This window comes from Triturus cristatus, chromosome 5_1 (genome assembly GCF_964204655.1).
Source record: "Triturus cristatus chromosome 5_1, aTriCri1.1, whole genome shotgun sequence".
Taxonomy (NCBI): domain Eukaryota; kingdom Metazoa; phylum Chordata; class Amphibia; order Caudata; family Salamandridae; genus Triturus; species Triturus cristatus.
This window is the reverse complement of record NC_140587.1, coordinates 478,216,140-478,235,280: the sequence shown is the minus strand read 5'-3', so window position 1 is coordinate 478,235,280 and position 19,141 is coordinate 478,216,140. Positions and strand designations below refer to the sequence as shown.

At 41.0% G+C, this 19,141-nt stretch overlaps 1 protein-coding gene across 2 annotated transcripts in view; it reads right to left on the bottom strand.

Annotated features, from left to right (window-relative positions):
* Positions 1-4,584: 4,584 nt before the first annotated feature.
* The window catches only part of MMP16 (matrix metallopeptidase 16), a 469,099-nt gene continuing 454,542 nt past the window's right edge, over positions 4,585-19,141 (bottom strand). For both annotated transcript variants that reach the window (XM_085605315.1, XM_085605316.1), the window contains one exon: positions 4,585-6,024. In XM_085605315.1, the coding sequence (XP_085461441.1) occupies positions 5,690-6,024 (335 nt within the window). In that variant the 3' untranslated portion in view covers positions 4,585-5,689. The remainder of the gene's footprint in view (positions 6,025-19,141) is intronic.

The window sequence follows — 19,141 nt, the reverse complement described above, 5'->3', positions numbered from 1 at the left end:
ATGTACATGTTGTAGTAAATGCTAATCATTATTGTTCAATCATATATCAGTTTGAATACAAATAAATGTTTAAGGTATATGCATATGTATTAATGCAATTAAATGTTGTATAAACAAATGAGAAGGCCTATAAAAAAGCAGCTCCAAAGTTTAAATGTTGCATTCCAAATGTTCTAGTAAGTAGATACATGTTCAGCACCATGTGGTATCATCAGTCAGAAAGTAACTTTATAATGAATTAATAACCCTTATGATATTGTGACTAAAAGTGAACTAGTACCTGCATTCACCTATTGGATTTCCAGTAAATGCAAGTTTAAAACATTGCAACTGTTCTCAATCATTGCTGCTTTACATTGAGGCTCAAAAAATATAGAAATATCTCTAAAATAAATTAACAATTTGATTTTAAACTGTGTGTGCTTTAGAAAGCTGTTTCGCCAACCTACTATCTGAGATGTATTTTGATTTTAGTACCCATAACCCTTGGTGAGGATCACCAACCTCCCTTCCCTGAATGTACAGATGTTTTAACCACCTCTTTGTTGGTGCTTGTCTGTGTTGTGCTTGGTGCATGTTTAGGGTGGGAGTAAGCTGATTTGTGTGATTTAATGGAAAACAAAAACTGAGAAACAATATTGGAAGAAACCTAATCAAGGAAAACCAATTTTAGGGAAAGAAAGATTTAAGGAAAAATCTAAAATTAAAGGAAACATTTTAAAGGAAAGATCATTTTAAGGAAACATCCAAAATTACATTAATCTTGGGTGGAGTTTAGGAATACTGTGGGTCTTTTGGATTCAGCGATGGGCAATGTTTAGGGTGATCAGGGGGTTTTCGGGCCCAGGAATAACTGGTGTCAGGGAAAAAAAGGGTTTTTAGGGTTCAGAAATGGCTGGATTGTGGGGGTAGCAGTGGTTTTTGGGGGTTTACAAATGAGTGGTGTTTAAGAGTGTGTGAGGTGTTTTCAGATTTCAGGGATGGTGGAGTGTTAAGGTGTCAAGGGGTTTTATGGTTCAAGGATGGGTGGGGTTTAAGGCTGGTGAGAGTTGTTCAGGATTCAGGGATGGCGGGATTTTAGTGTTCACAGATGAGTACATTAGGGTGATGAGGAATTCTTATGGGTACCAGATGGCTGGTGTTTAAGGTTGGTTACGGCTTTTTAGAGTTCATGGATGAGTGGAGTTCGATGTTTTAAGAAATATGGGATGATTAGGGTTTAGGCATAGAAAAGAGATTTTAGGGTTGAGGAAAGGGTAGACTTAGGGGTAGTGAGTGATTTTTGGGTTCTGGGAGAGTAGACTTTTGGGGTATAAAGGGCTCTTAGGCTTGCGGGATGAGTGTAGTTTAGGTGTGGTGAGGGGTTTTAGGAGACCGGGATTGATGGTGTTTAGGGGTTTTGAGGGGTGAGCGATGGAGGGTGTTTACAGGTGGTGATGGGTCAGCTAATTAAAAGCATCCAAAGTATTTGACAATGTAAAGGATAGGATATGAAATAATGTTCTCTGAAGTAGAGCACTGAAATAACTATCTCCGACAAAACTGTTTCTGAAAGTAAGACATGCAACCATTGCATTTACACTCAAAATATAAGCATTCAAAAGCCAATGTCAACCGAAAAGACATTCTATGAAAATGTAAATACCAGTTTAGATGAAATGGTTTCTCAGTAATGGCAATCCATGAAATTGCTTTTCTATTAAATCAAAACTGGGTGTATGTGGGAGTACATAACATTCTGTTATTTAGAACTACAACATTATCTGCAGGGTCTCTGTGAGCAGAGACAGCTCTCCTCCCATGGATACCTAGTTAACCTATTGGGACATCAAGTGGAGGGTAAGAAAAGTGAGTGTGCGGCTTCATCTAGACAGACGGAAAAACACTACACAAAAAGAACTCTGTTCTAGTGATATCATAAATGGCCAGAGTACAATAAATATCCTAACATTGTTATCCATTACACCCTGTTGTGTGCTCCCCTGGGTTTCAAAAACTAAGATCTGATGTTGTGTTTATGGTTTTTCCCTGCATTTGCTGGGTTTCAGCAGGAAGCAATGACTCTGAAGTGTGTGAAGCATGCTGTTAAGTAAGCTCTACTGGACAAAATACATGTGCTAATAGAACAATTCACAAGGCAAAAGGGGAGCCTCCACAAAGCAAGCAAGGCATTTTCAATGAGTGAGAATGAGTCATATTTCAGTGAAGTGTAGACATTTTTCCAAGCTGTGTCCATCCAAACTGCAGTACTGCTTGTCAGCTAGAACATTGCCAACCAGGCATAGGAACTACATAGGAAACATTCTGGCCATGATATTAGAATCTAGTTTTGGATTGACGAGTATACAGATATGACTCGGCCATTTTACAAGATAATTTAACTTATTTTCTTCAGACTTACTTTTTCCCTTTCTAAAGAGCCTGCCTGCAAGCTGGCAAGGAAGCACACGTCACAAATTTAGAGGTCAAAGCTCCCCAAGCAAATGTAAGGAATAAATTCATTTATTGTGAATTTTATGAATACAATTTAAAGTATTATCTTAGGTTTTCACCTAGGGAATCCATTATAGCAGTCAGACCAAAATAGCGTTTATGCTGGCGTCAATATCCTGCTTCTTGCCATTGTATTTTTAGGTTTTACAAAACTTGGTACAAGGATGGTTAGTATGGCTGGACTGTTCCCGTTGGGCACAGGGTCAAGACTGCTTTGCATATGGCTGGGTTCAAACGGGAATGGCATGGTGAGCAAAAAACAATGGATTTAGGCCCAGATCTCTGTACTGGGGTGAATTTATTACATTCTTCAGCATTCTGTTAATCAATTCTTCTTTTTGTATTAGTATTTTTCTGAACATTTGAATACATTCCGGCATGATGTCTGTCTGACTATCCTTTATCTCAGGTATGTCTTTTTAATGCGGTATAAAGGAATTTTACGAATCTCCACAAAACCTCTCTCAAAAATATAAATAATTTTTCTGCGATTCTGTAAAGTTTGTTTATTAGAAAAAAAGTCAGAATTTAAGTGGGGGCGGGAACATCAGAGGGATGTACACATAATGTAATTCTAATATTTGGTAAAGCCTAATACAAGAATGCCTCACTAGAAAGTGACAGATTTGACAGATAATCTGAGGCCTTTCTCCTTTGTTTTTTTGTGAAATCAGTATGATTGGTTTTACTGTATTTTAAATAATGTTTGTAGCTATCTAGGTGGATATGGAAATTCAAACAGTCAGCCAAACTCGTGACATTATGGACGCAGACTGACTGGAACTCAAGACTTACCATGTTCGAGTTCCCTTGGACCCCTCACATATCACCATGCATGAAATGAGAAACTGGCGTACAAGACAGCATGTGTGGTACATAACCACAGCAAAAGACATCAGCGCTAATCCAAAGAAAGGGAAAATGCTCTCAATTTCCAGAGTATTGCTATCAGGCTCAGATGTCTTAATACAACACGCCTAGTAAAAACTAAAGACGTTTCTGTGCTCAAGTAACGTATCACCAAACACCTCAGACTTTTGTAAATTTGCTAGCATGTAATTGTGTAAATATGAATGCAGGATTTCAATCTGGTTGAAAACAATATATGTGACAAAACACAGAGAAAAGGTTTTAAAGGAATAATTATGTCTTTCTTCACACAAACTATTCTTGAACTTTAACTGTAAGTTTAAGGTATCAAAGTCAGCTGCAAAAACATGACTTAAAAATGCTGATCACTTCGTGTATAAAATATTAGTTTCACAATATGTACAGAAGAAATGAGTATCTTTAGAGAACTACACAGAGTATGATCTAGCAGTTTGCAAATACCCTATCTAAAAAAAAGCCCAATGTGCAATCCCTGTTTAGACGCACTTTGCCAGAGTGCAAACTAAAGGTCAAAGGATAAACACGAGGGACAGTACTCAAAATTGAGATCATGTGCAGTTCATACAGTATGAATATATAACGTAATAATGACTGTCAACAGTTCAACTATTGGGTTCAAGGCAAGCTCCTCATTTGTTTCAAGTGCTACAGTACATTCCCAGCGGTTCATTTCACACATGCTAGGTTCACAGAGCACGTACTGTCGCGACATCTGTAATAGGTTTCCGGCCCAATGCCCACGAGCTTAGTGCTCCATGGAGCAGCTACTAAAATCAATAGAAAGGGCAGTCAGTGGCTGACTTTCCTATCTGGAAAAAAAGACTTGATATTAACCTGCTCTGCAGGTCGCACTGAAGTGCCAATACTGTTGTCATTAAAAGTAGAACAAAAAAATGAACTGCTTTGGTGGTCCTGTCTTTTCCTTTCATGATTGGATGCGTTCATAACCTTCAGTGACTTTGCTTGCCCATTGAGAACTGCAAACATGCGATATGTTAAAAATGCACTGGTACATGCAGCCATCCTATTTGCTTCCCACTGGCACTGCAACTTTATATGTGTGCACTGTATTCAATTGCTGAGGTAAATCAAAGCGCCATTCAATACAAGTTAGAGCAGAAATGCATTGGTCTGCAACCAAAGGCCTGTTAGTAGGGAAAGCAAAGCCAACCGTAACACACAATGCACCTTGCAGCCTGATTTGTGAAAATAATGCACTCTTTATTTGACATGAGAGCTGACACAGAACAAACCTCATACCTGCTTCCTGCATATACTTTTAGCAATGTTACTTTAAAAAAAGACCATTTCTAGTACTAACTGGACGAGCAGTTGTTTTTTCTTCGGATTCCATTTTGAATGCCCGCCTGCCTTCAATGCGCAACAGGCTCAATCGTCTTCTCCAAAGGACACATCAGAGTAACACTATTGCCAGCAGCTTCCCATCATGGCTTCTGTTTTACAATACAGAGGCTCACTGCAAACAGCTTTGCAGGCAGGGAGATATCCACTATAAATTGCCTTCCTGAAGCGCCAATTCAAGGCTTCCGGCATGAAGCCCCCAGCAGAGCTACAAAAAAAGTTTTCAAGAAAAGAAACAAAGGGATCTATTTGAATATATGAAGGCTATAAATGTGTTAACAATGAGAACGTAGCTCAGAACAGCTGTATAAAACACAACAATGAATGTCTCATTAAGGCTGTTACTATATTGCAGATATTTTGGCCCCTTGTTGGTTGAAGAGCGGCTGTCAGAACAGTCTGAGGTCCCGCCTGTCATTCAGGTCTCCTGCTTGACCAAACCGGATGGTGGAGTTCAAACATAGCAGACAAGAAGCAATTCTCTTTGGAGACAAAGCTGTTTGGGGTGTTCACACTTGCCTGTAAGTTCAGCTGTGTTTTGCTTCTGAATCTCAGTAGGTGTTTTTTTTGTAGCTAACAACATATTAGCTTTCACAGAGGGCAAGTTCCATTTTATTTTTGAAAAATTGGATTATAGTACATGATTTCTTTGTTCCTCTTCTTTTTTGAATCCTAGAAATTAGCCGGGCGTTGAGCGTGCAGAGGAAAGGCTTATGACAAAGAAATGCATACTGCAGGACTGAAGAAACGGCAGATACCATGTATCATGGAAGCTTCCCAGTTGAGTGAACTCCCACTCATGCTCGGGACAGGCAACCCCCTTGGGTTATAAAGATCAGCCTGATCCAGGCTGACAGACTCCTGCTCCCAGCTAGGAAACAGCATCACAGCTCTCTCGCTGAATTTTGAGTTAAAACAAGCCGCTGGGGATAAGAACCCTTCATCACACCCACTCTTGCATAGAGCGCTTGCAGTACAGTATGTGCCGCGGTGTTCCTTTGCGCTTGAACTGAAACACAGTGTAAACCAATACAAGGAGGCACAAGGCCAAAATGCAGGGAATGACTATGGCTATGGCTTTCACAGTGCCGGCTGTGTTGTCCAGTTTGATGACAATGTCTACGTCATCTTCAGGTTGTTGTCGGTCTTTGTCCCTTTCTGTTGTTCCATCACATCCCATGAAATCCTTCAGTATGGATCTGGGGTATCCAGGCTCCACCCTCAGCTTCTGGTTGTTGAATTTCCAGTACTCCTTTCCTTTGTAGAAGTAGGTGAAGCCTGTAATATACAAATATGAATTGTGTTACATCATTGCAAAATGGGCTCTATCACTTTTCCTTTTTATCAAGAAAAGCAGAATTCATTTTTGAAGGCAATTCATAGATTTTAGTTATGGGGTAAAAGACTATTGCCTATGAAATAGTTATGGCAAAAGCACAATTGCAGGCTGTTTACATAAATGAAGGCCTTCAAATGTTGCTACTATCGAATTGCTTAAGAGTAAACACGTCCAATACGCTAATGCATTAGGAACCATTACAAATAAATTGTTTAGCAGATAATGTCGACAATAAACTAAACCATGCATACTGAAAGATATTCAAACAGCTGGAAATTAAATAGGCATTTATTCCAAAGTCTTTTCTATTATGATAAGACAGTTAAGTAGGGTAAAGCAACATCTGCTCCTTTCTCTTTGGAACCTGAAATCTATACATATTATACACACATCAAGGATTAGTATAATGTATGATTTCCAAAATCATCTTCCTTTTTTATATTAATTAGGTCCCAAGTCCCTAAATTGACATCTTCTGCATGGGTTGATGCACTTAACTGAACTTTCAGCATCTGGCAGTTAATTCAATGCTCAATAAAGTGTAGCATGTGCATTTGTGAATATTAAAAAATACACATCTTTGTTGATGTACATTGGCTGCAATTCATTTACTTTTCTGACACTGCACTAGGTAGGCTCAATTTCAAATGACCATTTGGAAATTAAGTGGTCCTGCATATGTATCAATTACATACATCATGCACACTAAGAACAAAAGTACCTTACTACATATTTTGGTTTTATATTTCACTACATAAACCTGGCGTAAATGTGCAGTAGAGGGTGTAAAATAGGACACTCTTCAGGGCATGCCTGAATTCCAGGAGGGTGCAAACCGAAAATGTTTGACATTTTATCCTCTGGCGAGATTAACTACAGTTTCGGCTCCTCCATTACGGCAGAGGAGCGTCACCCAACTGCTTTTAAGCAGTGTGTAGTAGAAACATAAAATGATAATAACTTTATGTTATTATCATTTCATGCTTTGTGCTGTTTGCAGGCAGGTGGTGCTGCTCTGCTTTTGGAGCAGGGCAGGGGAGGAGAGGTTTGCCCACTCCTAAGTGCGCAAAGACTTTTTGGTCGGCTCCATGCTGCCTGCATTGCAGCCTACATGGAGAACATGCCCAGAGCCCCATTTCCTAGTTGAGCGTAAAACCAGGACGCATAGCAGCATTTTAATTGGTCAGGGGAGACTGGGTGCTTACCAATCACAACGCTGCATTGAAGCGTTTTGATTGGTCAGTGGGAGCTGCTGTGCTTCCTGTTCCTCGAGTCCCACGAGGGGAGCAGGAGCAGAGACGCTGGACACAGCGGCAAGGTAAGTTTCTTTTTTTTATATATTTGCCGCAACGCACGCCCCCTGTGACCCAACCCGTGCCCGCACCGCCACGTTCGAGCAACGCTGGCTGCCACTGATTAACTAGCAGAGAATACCTGCAACACGGGGTTTCCTTCCAAAGGGATACTGAAAGGGTTGCGAGACAAAGGTATTTATGAATCATGGGTATTTTCCCTAACACCAGGTTAGCTTCTCACACCTTTGTAAAGACAACTCTAGCGATTATTGCAGAAGGATTTTTAGTTCTCCTTACTTTTCTGATTAATTCACTTCATATTTTACAAAGTAAACATGATCATAATTGCATGTCTATGACTTACAAAATTGTAATTATTAATTTCAAATTATGCTGATCACAACTTTAATTGGTATCTGTATAGCACCTCCAAATAGATTCACTGGTTAGGATTATTGTTCTTGATAAACCAACCCAGCTGTTTTAAGTATGTCACCTTTATCTTTTTTCAGGCTGTTCCTGTCCATCCCAGGACCAATGATCTTTACTTTTTTATTTGTCATCCATAGGTTTTGTTGATGCTGCAATCATCTTGTATTTGCTCTCACCCTATCAAGTCAGTCTAGATGAAAACTCCACATAAGTGATTAAGAGGTCGAAATGATCATGCAGCTTCTTGCTGTATTTTAACTAAATGAACTGCCCTTCAAATAATTGTTCTTACCTTGAAAACCTTCAAAATCAATTGTATATACAGATCTTTTTATGTAGATTCATAGCACCAGTTAAGCACTAATTATTTACACCGACGTTTTATACTTGTTGTGCGAAAACTTGTTGTCCAGATACGAATGGATTTATGTAAACATATTAAATATATGCAATACACAAGGAACTAGGGTTTTGGCATTTCATTTTTTAATTCTATATCATTTAGATCATTACTATGTCCATATGATGGTACCCGGGTTTTGACATTTCTAAAGTAACAGCTTCTGCGGAAGAGTGAGGAGATGGACAGATGTTTCAAGCAGACTTTAAGAAAGCAGTTGCGTTATTTGACCATAAACACGTCCCCACAGAGCACGCCGTAGGGTAAAGACCCTTGCTTGATTTTGTCAAAGTAATAAAATTCAAATGGATTGTAGACAATTAAATCCTTGCCCTTCTTTAGGGGAATCGTTCATAAGATACACGATAAAGTGCCGGGATATATACTCAATGATACAACCTTTAGGTGACTGCGCTATGCTCAAGCGTGAAGCATACCTTACAGGATGGGCTGAGTGGACCCATGTCGTCGCTTACAAGTCCGTTCGTCGACTAGATTTCCCTGTTGAAGGGCACCACCCGAAATGCATTGGGAATTTACATAAAGGGATTAACAAATGTAATCATACAGAATGATTTACTGAGACTGATTTACTGAGAAGATTTCTATTGTCTATAGATAAAAAACATTTGAGTGTGACGTAACACGATGTTCTCAATTAAATAAAAGCAAGGATATAATTGTCAACAATCCATTTGAATTTTATTACTTTGACAAAATCAAGCAAGGGTCTTTATCCTACGGAGTGCACTGTGGGGACGCTGTTTATGGTCAAACAACGCAACTGCTTTCTTCAAGACTTACGCCCTTGATCAGAGGGTGATACCCACCTGCACCCTACCCATGAACATACCAACTTAATCTGAGTACGTTTGAGCAACTAAAAGAGTGGCACAAAAACATTTTTCTATTTCTCTATTTCAAGCACACTTTACACATAATTGTTATGACTATGTTCACAGTGGGTGAATAAGATTTTACTCTTCAAATTATGCAATCGCCAATAAAATACAGGGTGGGACAGGGCCATGAAAATGTTCTTGAATACGTGTGTGCATACTCTTCAACCTTGAATGGTAATCCCTATGACTGAAGGGCTCACTCCCCTAATCTAAGAGCAGATTTACTCCCATGTAATACTAAAACATAGTGGTGGAATATTAAATGTGAGTAAATCAATATAAAAGCATACAATAACTTTTTATGAGTGGAAAAGTAAATTTTAATGTGTAAAACATGCTTGCTGTGCACCTTAGTTTTACTTTAGTGATTAAATGGCTTTGTCAATTGAGCCACTAGTATTTGTATGGTATACATGTCGGAATAGACCACCTAGTCAGCATGGCAGATCTCGTCCTCCACATTACACACATTGACTACCTTGGCAGGACACATTTGGAACAAAATCTTCAAAATATGCACTTGCGATGGGATTAGAGTCCTCCACCCATGCCGACATGAAGCCTGTAAATGACAGTGCTAGAAGTTCAGGGCTTTCTTTGCTGGTTGCACATCGGAACCTTTCAACATCAACATCAATGCGGACACTGCCACCTACCACCTGATTGAGTGGGACACCTTAAAGGTGATGATCAGAGGACACAGTTTTGACAGTGCCCTTAACAGATAGATAGGGAGATCTCGCAGGTAGAATGAACGCTCCTCTGGCCTGGGAGATAAGTGCATGCTAATGCTGCATATAGGGTCTGCCTATGGCCGGTGAGGTGCAAGCATGCTGCATTACTAGAAAGACTGCAATGCCTCAATTATGCAGCCCACACAGTGAAGACACACTGTGAGTCAGATAAAGCTGGAGCACTACTTAAATGGCTAATCCACCAGGAGCAGCCGTGGCGGCACATCCTGTTCATTCGAGTAGATACTGGAGCCCACTTATACATACAATGGGACAACATGATGCATTCACATGACACTAAGCTTCACCATACACATCCGTAGCGACGGTGGAGGAGATTGGGGGTTTTCTGGAATAGTGACCTTCCCTGGAGCATCACCTGAGCAAAGGGAGGAGTTTAATGGAGACATCACCCTCATTGAGGTGCATGAAGCCATTTGGTCACTTGACAAAGGCAAGACACCAGACCCAGATGGGCTACCGCCTAAATTCTACAAGCGCTATTGATGCCTAGGCTGAGGCATTATACGACAAAGCTATGGCTGCCGCTCATCTCCCACCCACGCTACACAAAGCACTGATTATATCATTGCCCAAGCCTGGTAGGAACCTGAAGGAGTTGGAATCCTACAGACCACTAGCACTCCTAAATGTGGACTAATAAATACTCGCTGACTGGCTGGCCACTTTGGCTCTGCAGCTGGTTCACCTGGACCAAAATGGATTTGTCTCAGCCAGAAGAACCTCTTCTGTAATGTACCATGCCCCCCCCCCACATGGCTCTGCGCAGGTTGCCTGCTGTTAGACTTTAAAAACAGGCCTTTGACTCGGTGGAGTGGTCCTATTAATTTGAGGTGATCCCACAATATGGCCTGGGGACACACTTTGTTTATCTGATCAAGCTCCTATACACTGACCCCTCTGCTAGATTTAAAAAACTGACGGCTCATCAAAAAACTAATCCATATTCACACAGGCACCCACCAGGGATGTCCGCTTTCCTCACTGCTCTTCTCATTAGCAATGGAGTCGCTGGCCCACATCATCTGAAGACAGGGCTTGCGTTGAGATGTGCTCCTCAGTGATGGTCTCCACTGTGTCTCAGTATATGCAGGAAACATGTTCCTGCACATTAAATATATTCATGACTTCCAAGAAACAATAGAGTGAACACTTAATAGGTTTGCAGATGTCACCAGCCTTCAGGTTAACTGGGCTAAGTCCTGCAAATTCCCACTCGCTGTCACAAACCTTAACCCAGCCCTTCAGATCAATGGCTCACAGGCAAGGAATGACAGTATATCCTGGCATATCCTGCTCTAGTGTCTCACAATGCTCGATTTAGGCTTATACAGTATTATGTACTACGTAGAGCTTACCTCACTCCCCGCAAAATCAATCACTACTTTCATCACCACAGATGTTTCCTGTCCCTGCTGTCATACATCTGATGCCAACTTCCTGCATTTGTTCTGGGCATGCCCATTAATTTCCCAGTACTGGCTAGGAATTACAAATCACTTGACGCAGTGCATGGGCCACTCTGGGTTTAACACATAAAAGGTGTGTTTGCTGAGTCTCTTATGCCAAACCCAAAAGAGCAAGGCAGTGGCGTGGTTCATAGACCTTGCATTACTCCTCCCAAAATGCATGATCAAATGCAGATGGAAGTGCCCTCACCCCCACACTTTCCGCATGATCTCTGTCCATGGATACCCGGGCACAGGCGAATAGCTAGGCCTTACATCAGGAGGACTCCAAGGGGCTGCACAAATACCCCATTTCAGCCAGCTGGGACGCTCTGAGCTAACTTAAATGCAGCTGGGACGCTCTGAGCTAACTTAAATGACACTGATCAACCCCCTGATATGCGACTGACAGCACCACTTATATGCACACCACTTCACCCAGCAAGCACCCTGCACCTTTGGCTCCACAGTTCACTCCCTTGGCCTCACAGTTTTATAGTCACTCATGATCTGGTGTCACTCTGTTAATCTGCTAGCTATGTCTATGGCTTGCAGTCTGAGATATATGATGTACAATGTAATTGAAAATGCACAATAAAACGAGTTTATAAAAATAATGGAAGATATGCATCTGTGGTATGACAGTAGTGATACAAGTATGATGCAAGTGTTACTCCAATTCACCCCTTTCTATCTACATTATCTGATGTTTCCGAGTTTAGTACCGTACAATACAAATACATTTCCTTTCAGTGGATTGGATCGAACTAAGGTATCTCTAACAATGTCAAGTGACATAATATTGTCCTGCCAAAATACACTGCTCACAATGTCAACTACAACAATATTGTGAAGATAAGTATAAAAGGAAGGTAAAGATTTACTATTCTTAACTCCATATCTTTGTACCTTGAAGGAAGGTATCTATCTATCTATCTATCTATCTATTTCTAATCGAGGTTGATGTTGAATTAAGAATGGTAAATCTATAGTTATCGATATGCACTTACCTTCACAATACATTGTTAATCAATATGTTGGATACAATATTTTGGGCGTTTCATATTTAAACCATCATTGTCGTAAAACACCGGTCTCTTTTACTGTCTGTCCATAATAAAGCTGTTCTTGCAGTTCATTACGTCCATAGATATTCTCACCATGTTTGGCACCACTGCACCAAAATCCTCGAAGGGACAAGAATTGAAGTCAAACATTTGTCCCATTATGAGTAGTTTGACAGCGTGGTGAAAGCTTGTAATAAATAGCCTTGAATAGAAGAAAACCTCTTTTGTTTGCAATGGTTGTTTACAAACAGGAGCAACAAAAGTTAGATCCAGTGGATTCGTTTGATTTGTTCCATGTGCATGCAATACGTATCTTTTACTAGAGAAATCTGGCCATGAAATAACAAACACAAAGAAACATCTTGTGGGTCATCGCCAATGGGAGGTGGATTCAAAGCATGAGCCTTCACTACTAAAGAGTTGACTTGGATTCCTCATTAATTTACTGTAATAAAGACATAATACCATGAAATGATACACTTTCAATTTCAGATTGATGCTTTGAGTTTGTGGCAGGCCCATGGACGGCAGCCATTTGAACGCCACGCAGACATCGCCCAGTGGCAGGGTTCGCATGTTTGTGGAATTCCAGCAGATAGAATTGGTATGCAGCCAGCTGCTGCTGTGCACCATACTATCAGCAGTGCCCTGCTTACCTCACTCTTAGGCAGTGAGGTATACCAGAACACCTCATTGTAAGTGGTTAGCAGTCTTGTGCTTGCTGAGAAGCGGCATCCACATGGACATGTAGGTGTTGCAAAGGATGAGTGATAAGGCTGAAACCTGGTTTTCTACAGATAGGATCTTATCACAAAGCATATCTACGCCCTAAAAATGAATTGATGTAATTTTAGATGGCCACTGTGAGTCGTGTTGGTGAGATATTGGTCCCCTGCTGTGGCTGTTCACTGCGCCTTTCTTAAATGCGATGTCCCTTTTTAGGTCTCGCCTGACCCAGTGCATGCGCTGGTCTGGCGAGACTTATTGAGAGGGCTCCAAAAAGTGCTACCAGGCCAGCCTGGAGCTACAGTGCATGTGCGCGGGCGCGCGCACCGCACTTTACCGCGATTACTTTCACTTTTGCGGCCGCTTTGATGTTTGATCGTGATCACGATCACTTTCATTGCATAGCCAATAGGTCTCGCTTTTGGGACCTTATAAGTATTTAGTTATGCAACTGTTGCATGGCTACACACTTATAAGGTCCCAAAGGCGAGACCTATTAGCTATGCCAATGCTTGTTATAAATGTCACTCTTCTGGCCAAATACAATTATTCTTTGTATGACACAGCTATACCTTATTTCGAAATATGCAACGGCCTTCAAGGGTACTGTTGCAATCATGTTATCATGAAGCGTAATCAGGTATGAGACCTGAGAATACGAACACGCTAAATGACAGTTCAATGACATAGGAATGAATAGTATGTATTCAATATTTTAGAAGCAGTAGCCTTTGAATGTGGCATGCTCAAACTGAATCATGTCAGCTGTAGGTAATTCACCTTTAACTGATTGTTGTGTTATACAGTTGAGCAAATTTGAACGTTGATAAACACGTAAACAATGTGTCTTTCCTTTAGTCATACGGCAATTAACCAGATGGAAGCATATGTGTGGTTTTTCTCAACATTTCTGAAGGAAGCTGCAGGCCGGTATTTCATCTTCACTAATATCTCTCTCGCCCCAGAAGGAACACGTTTGGAGCAACTAATCTCGCCATTTAGACGCTCACCTGACACATCAGTTTTCTTTCTCGTTGCTCTCTGCAAAACTTAATCAATATCTTGAGCGGCGTTCTCGTGTCGAGGACACATTAAAGGCGCGTGCTATTAATAGGCAGAGCCGGACACAGCCCCGTTCACAACAGGAGAATGGCCGCGCGATGGGCAACTGAGAGTTTCAAAATGCAGTACAAGAAGTCTACTCATAATAACAGCACGGATGGAAGCTGGACACGCACTCTGCTAGGAGCAGATCCTGGAAAATAACCAAAATGGATAGACAGACATGCTTACGGTTTGTACATTAGCTACAAAACACAGTTCACGATGATGGAATTATTGTCTCACTAACAAAAACGTAATTGAAAACCAATGCAGGAACCTCCCATAGATGGTATGTGCCCTATGCAAGGAAGAGAAATGAGTCATATATCCTGAATGGGAAATAAAAGGCACCCACATCTTGGCTGGTTCAACTGCGCTTGTTGCATTAATAACTGCAGCGTCTCTGACCACGAGCATAAAATAAACTAAATCAAGATGCTTTCCACACTTCAAAAAACGTCACCCATGTTTGCGTGTACAATGGCCTTGGGCATCTTGGCACTAAATAAAAAGAACGTGGGCTGGACAGAGCTACCTTGTTGGGTACTGGCAAGGATATAAGTCTGCAGATTACTTGACAGACAAGGCGGGACTTATGTGTCATCTATTTATACTTTCAAAAGAACACTGTGTGCCACTGCAGGATTGTTATATGGTAATTCGTGGTGGGGGATCAAAGGTCTTTGGTGGCAGCAAATTCACGTAAACTGTGACACAATTTTTAAGAGAAGACACCGATTTTCCACTCCTAATTGAGTTTCTCCTTCAAAATGATTAGAGAGAGTTTGATTGTACTGATAAGACTCTTTTGAAATAGAAATACTAATCTTTCATTGCGAGAAAGGAAACCTCCATAAAGAAACATCCGTCCACAATCTAGCTACTTCTCCTCTGCCTTGCTGCCTTTCTGCTTGTCATTGTAGCAGAACAATACTCCGTTGCCTTTTGGCTACGTTGGCGCTACATGAATAGCATAAACAAACAACGCACATGCATACATACATTAACAAGACAAGTGTTGGCAGTGTTAATAGGCCTGGCTCCAATGTGTAGTCTTGAAGCCAGATGGCTCGCCCTGCACTCACATGGGCAGTCTTTTATGTCTGGTGTCCTGGGAATAGGAGCGAGAACACAAAGAGAGCATCTACTTACTCTGGTGAGATGGAACATGGACATGAGAACAGGAATGAGGTCTGTGAGAGGGTATTAGGGCAAAAGGGTCCATTTATGTGTTATTTGTTTGTTGCACAGTTCTAGGTCTTTAGCCCGTACCTCCTCCCTGACTCAACCTTGCTTTGTCTCAATACTAAGAAAGTCAGGTTTTACACTGTGAATTCTTCAAAAAGGAACCGTTCTCTTAGCCTAGCACTGGACAATGCCTACTATCTCCAGAGGAAGATTCAAGGTTCATGTCAAAGTATAAGTTAATTCTTACAGAACTATTTGTTGGGTCCCACTAAGCAGAGACCGCATGGTCAAGTATGTTTTATTGATCTATTAAGCCAACCTCTTACTGCATTTGTCAAATTGTTCACAATGCAAACTGCCTGCTTATTGTATCCTATGCCTATCAATCATAGGACCAGGTGCCCCTCCACACACTTATGTTTAAGGATAAATAGGTACAGCAGTGCAAGGATGACTCACGAAGGTTCCCTCTGGACTAGGAATTCAATGCATAGCAATGCACACCATTAACACTCGATGTCAATCCAGTGCTGTTTATTTAAAAGAGAAATGTGTTTAGTGCACACACAACTAAGTACTATAATCAAAATGACAATATACAAGCTTTTCGGTGAAATTACAAATTAGAACCCCTCCTATCGGGTTGTGCAGATTAGCCAGGGTCCAAATCACATACCCTAAAGAAATACTAAAGAGGACCGAAAAAGCACATTGACGCCTCGTCATGGGTAGTAAGCGCTATATAAATGCAATTACAATACAATATAACCATTTAACAAATCAGCAGGCTCTAATCCCTGAAAACCAGCCAGGGCCTATACTGGCCTGTCATAAAACACATGACATTTCACAATTAAAATGTTCTCATCAACAGCCTTTGACAAATCATTCACAATGTAAAAAGAAAGTCCCATTGCCTTGGTCCTCACATTTAAAAATCAGCTAAGGAAACCTATCGACATTGAAAATAAATATGAACATGTTGCTTTGCCTCCAAAGAACCATCAAACATTTTAGGCAGAGGCAAAGTAAACATTGACACAAAAATAAAGTATTCCTCTTGAGATACAGTGAAACCAGCCAAACCTCTGTACTAAATGCCTTCCTATTGCATTTGTAAGAGAGTTAACAATGTGAAACCCATTTCTCTATAACTTGTTAAATAGTTCAACATGTAGGGCCCTATTTATGGTGTTTGTTAAAGCGTTCACAATGTAAAACCTCTTCTTATTGTATTTGAAAATGTAGGGTTCACAATGTAAACCCCACCCCTTTGCTATTGCATTTGACAGAGTATACAATGTAAAAGCCCCCTTTTTTGAATTTGCCATTTGGTTCACATCTCAAAGTCCGTGACTATGGTGTTTGGCGGGGGGTAACAATGTAATACTTCTTTCTATTGTATCTGTCAAAGTTCACAATGTAAGGTCACTTTCTATGGTTTTTGGCAAGAAGTTCAATCTAAAGCCCCATCCTATAAAATGTGCCAGAGAGTACAAAATGTGAAATCACTTCAGGTTTTATTGGTCACATGTTTACAGAATTACTGAGTCTAATACCGCATGCTGCTCATTATTATTCAATGACCGTTTGTATAAACATTTCCATACTGCTTTCTACAGTAGGAAAATATGTGTTGAAACACATTTGGTTTTACCAATTTCCTTTCTGCACCTGGTAAAATGCAGAATTATTCAGGGTGATATTTCAAGTGAACATGCCACTGTGACCTAATCAAATCAGAGCATACATGGGTAACATGCAATACAATTCCATCTTACTGCTGTGGCTCTTGCTGAGACTATAAAATGGTTGTTTACATAAAATGTGGAGCTCCAAGTGTCAGACCAAAAACCACTAACTCACAACACTATGCAGCAGAATAAATGAGTGTAACAAGGGAGTGTACAATCTCTTTTGTGGAATTAAATAGTGTGGTTGTGAGTTGTTCAATTTAAATGTTGTATAAAGTTACCTTTATTGAACCTGATTCTCTCTCACCATAATTTAAGTAGATTTAATATATGTACCTATGATACATACTAGGAGTTAAATTGTCCAGATAGCACTGAAGTAAATTTGAGGTCTTGGCAAAGACATTTTCAGCTGATTGTTGGCCAACTTATTCTTTCCAATACAAAATATACTTAGAATGGGCTTAGGGTCAGCCTTGTAATGAGGAATCGGCTCTGATGTCTTTGTTGTCCATCTTACATGCCGACTCTTGATTCAATTGCTTAATGTTAGACCTGGCATCTTTAACCTGTCTTTTTGTGCTTTCTGGCCTCCTGTTTTCAATGTTACGTTGGACTTCATTTTGGTGGTTTGGTGCCTCTGCACACTTTCTCACTGCTGTTTAGTGTTAAAGTGCAAGTACTCCTGCGGTAAATTGTGTTTATGGATTGAGGTTTCTATGTTTGGCTTATTTGATTTACTTTTAAGTCCCTAGTACAGTGCATCGTGTGTGCCCAGGGCCTGTAAATCAAATGCTGCTAGTGAGCCTGCAGCACTGATTGTGCCAACCACACAAGCAGCCTTTCGAAGGTGTCTCAGACCTGTCACTGCAGTGTTTGTGCACAGTTTTTGCTGCCATGCCGACCTTGCAATTGCCCCCACTTGCCAGGCCTTAACCTTCCCTTTTCTTACATGTGAGGCACCCCTCAGGTAGGCACAAGGTAGCTCCATGGGCAGGGTTCAGTGTATGTGAAAGGTAGGACATATCCTGGTGTGTGTGTGACATGTCCTGATAGTGAAAAACTACCAATTTCGTTTTCGATATTGACACCATCTGTTCCATAGGCTAACATGGGAGTTACTTTGTATAATCTAACACGCCTAACTTTCCATTGGGACAAGTTGACGAAATAGAGTTTAGTATGCCTGAACTCAGGATTTAAAAATACATCTTTTAGTAAAGAGGATTTTTATTTTAATGCGTTTGAAAATACCACTTTTAGAAAGTGGGTATTGTCTTGCCTAAACATTCTGTGTGCCTCTGCTGGGTTGTATATTGACTGTCTGGTTTTGAAGAGACAGGGGATTGGGATGTGCATTCACTGTAGACAGTCACAAGGAGGGTGAGGTGTGTCCTGCCTTTCCTGGGTGACTCATAGTTGGGCAGAATAGGCCTGGTCTGCATTTAGAGTGGTGTGAGGAGTTTTCACTAGCACCTGAATAGGCAGTGTCGCCTCTGCACAACACAGTCTCCATCTCCTGCAGTAAAGCTGGGCCAGAGAAGGTAGAACTGGTTTGGACTGGGCTCAGAGAAAATGTGGTATAAATATTGGACCCTGACCCCAGAACTTTAGAACTTTTTTGGATCAAGGAACCTGCCCAGAAGAAGAGCTGGAGAAGCTGTGAGGAGGAACTATCACTTTGCTGGTGTGCTTTGCTGTGTTGGTCTGCAGTGGCTGCTTCTGTCTTGGGCAGAGAAAGAACTGGGCTGAACTTGCTGCAACTTCTTTGTTTGAGTTTCTCCAAGGGCTTGCGGTAGAGCTTGCCCCCTGTCCTCAGGAACAACAAAGACTTCAAGTTCATTGGCTACCAGCACTGGAAACTGTGTGTTTTGTGCTTCAACAGGAGAAAAAGCAACCCAACGCCGTCAACAACGCCGCTGCTGGCTCCATGTCCTGAAAGCACGGCAGAGGGCACCACCGCACGGCAACCCTGGTCTCACCAACTACAATGCCCGACGATGCTACTGGTGAGCCGCTGCTTGCAACATGACTAGTGGGTACTG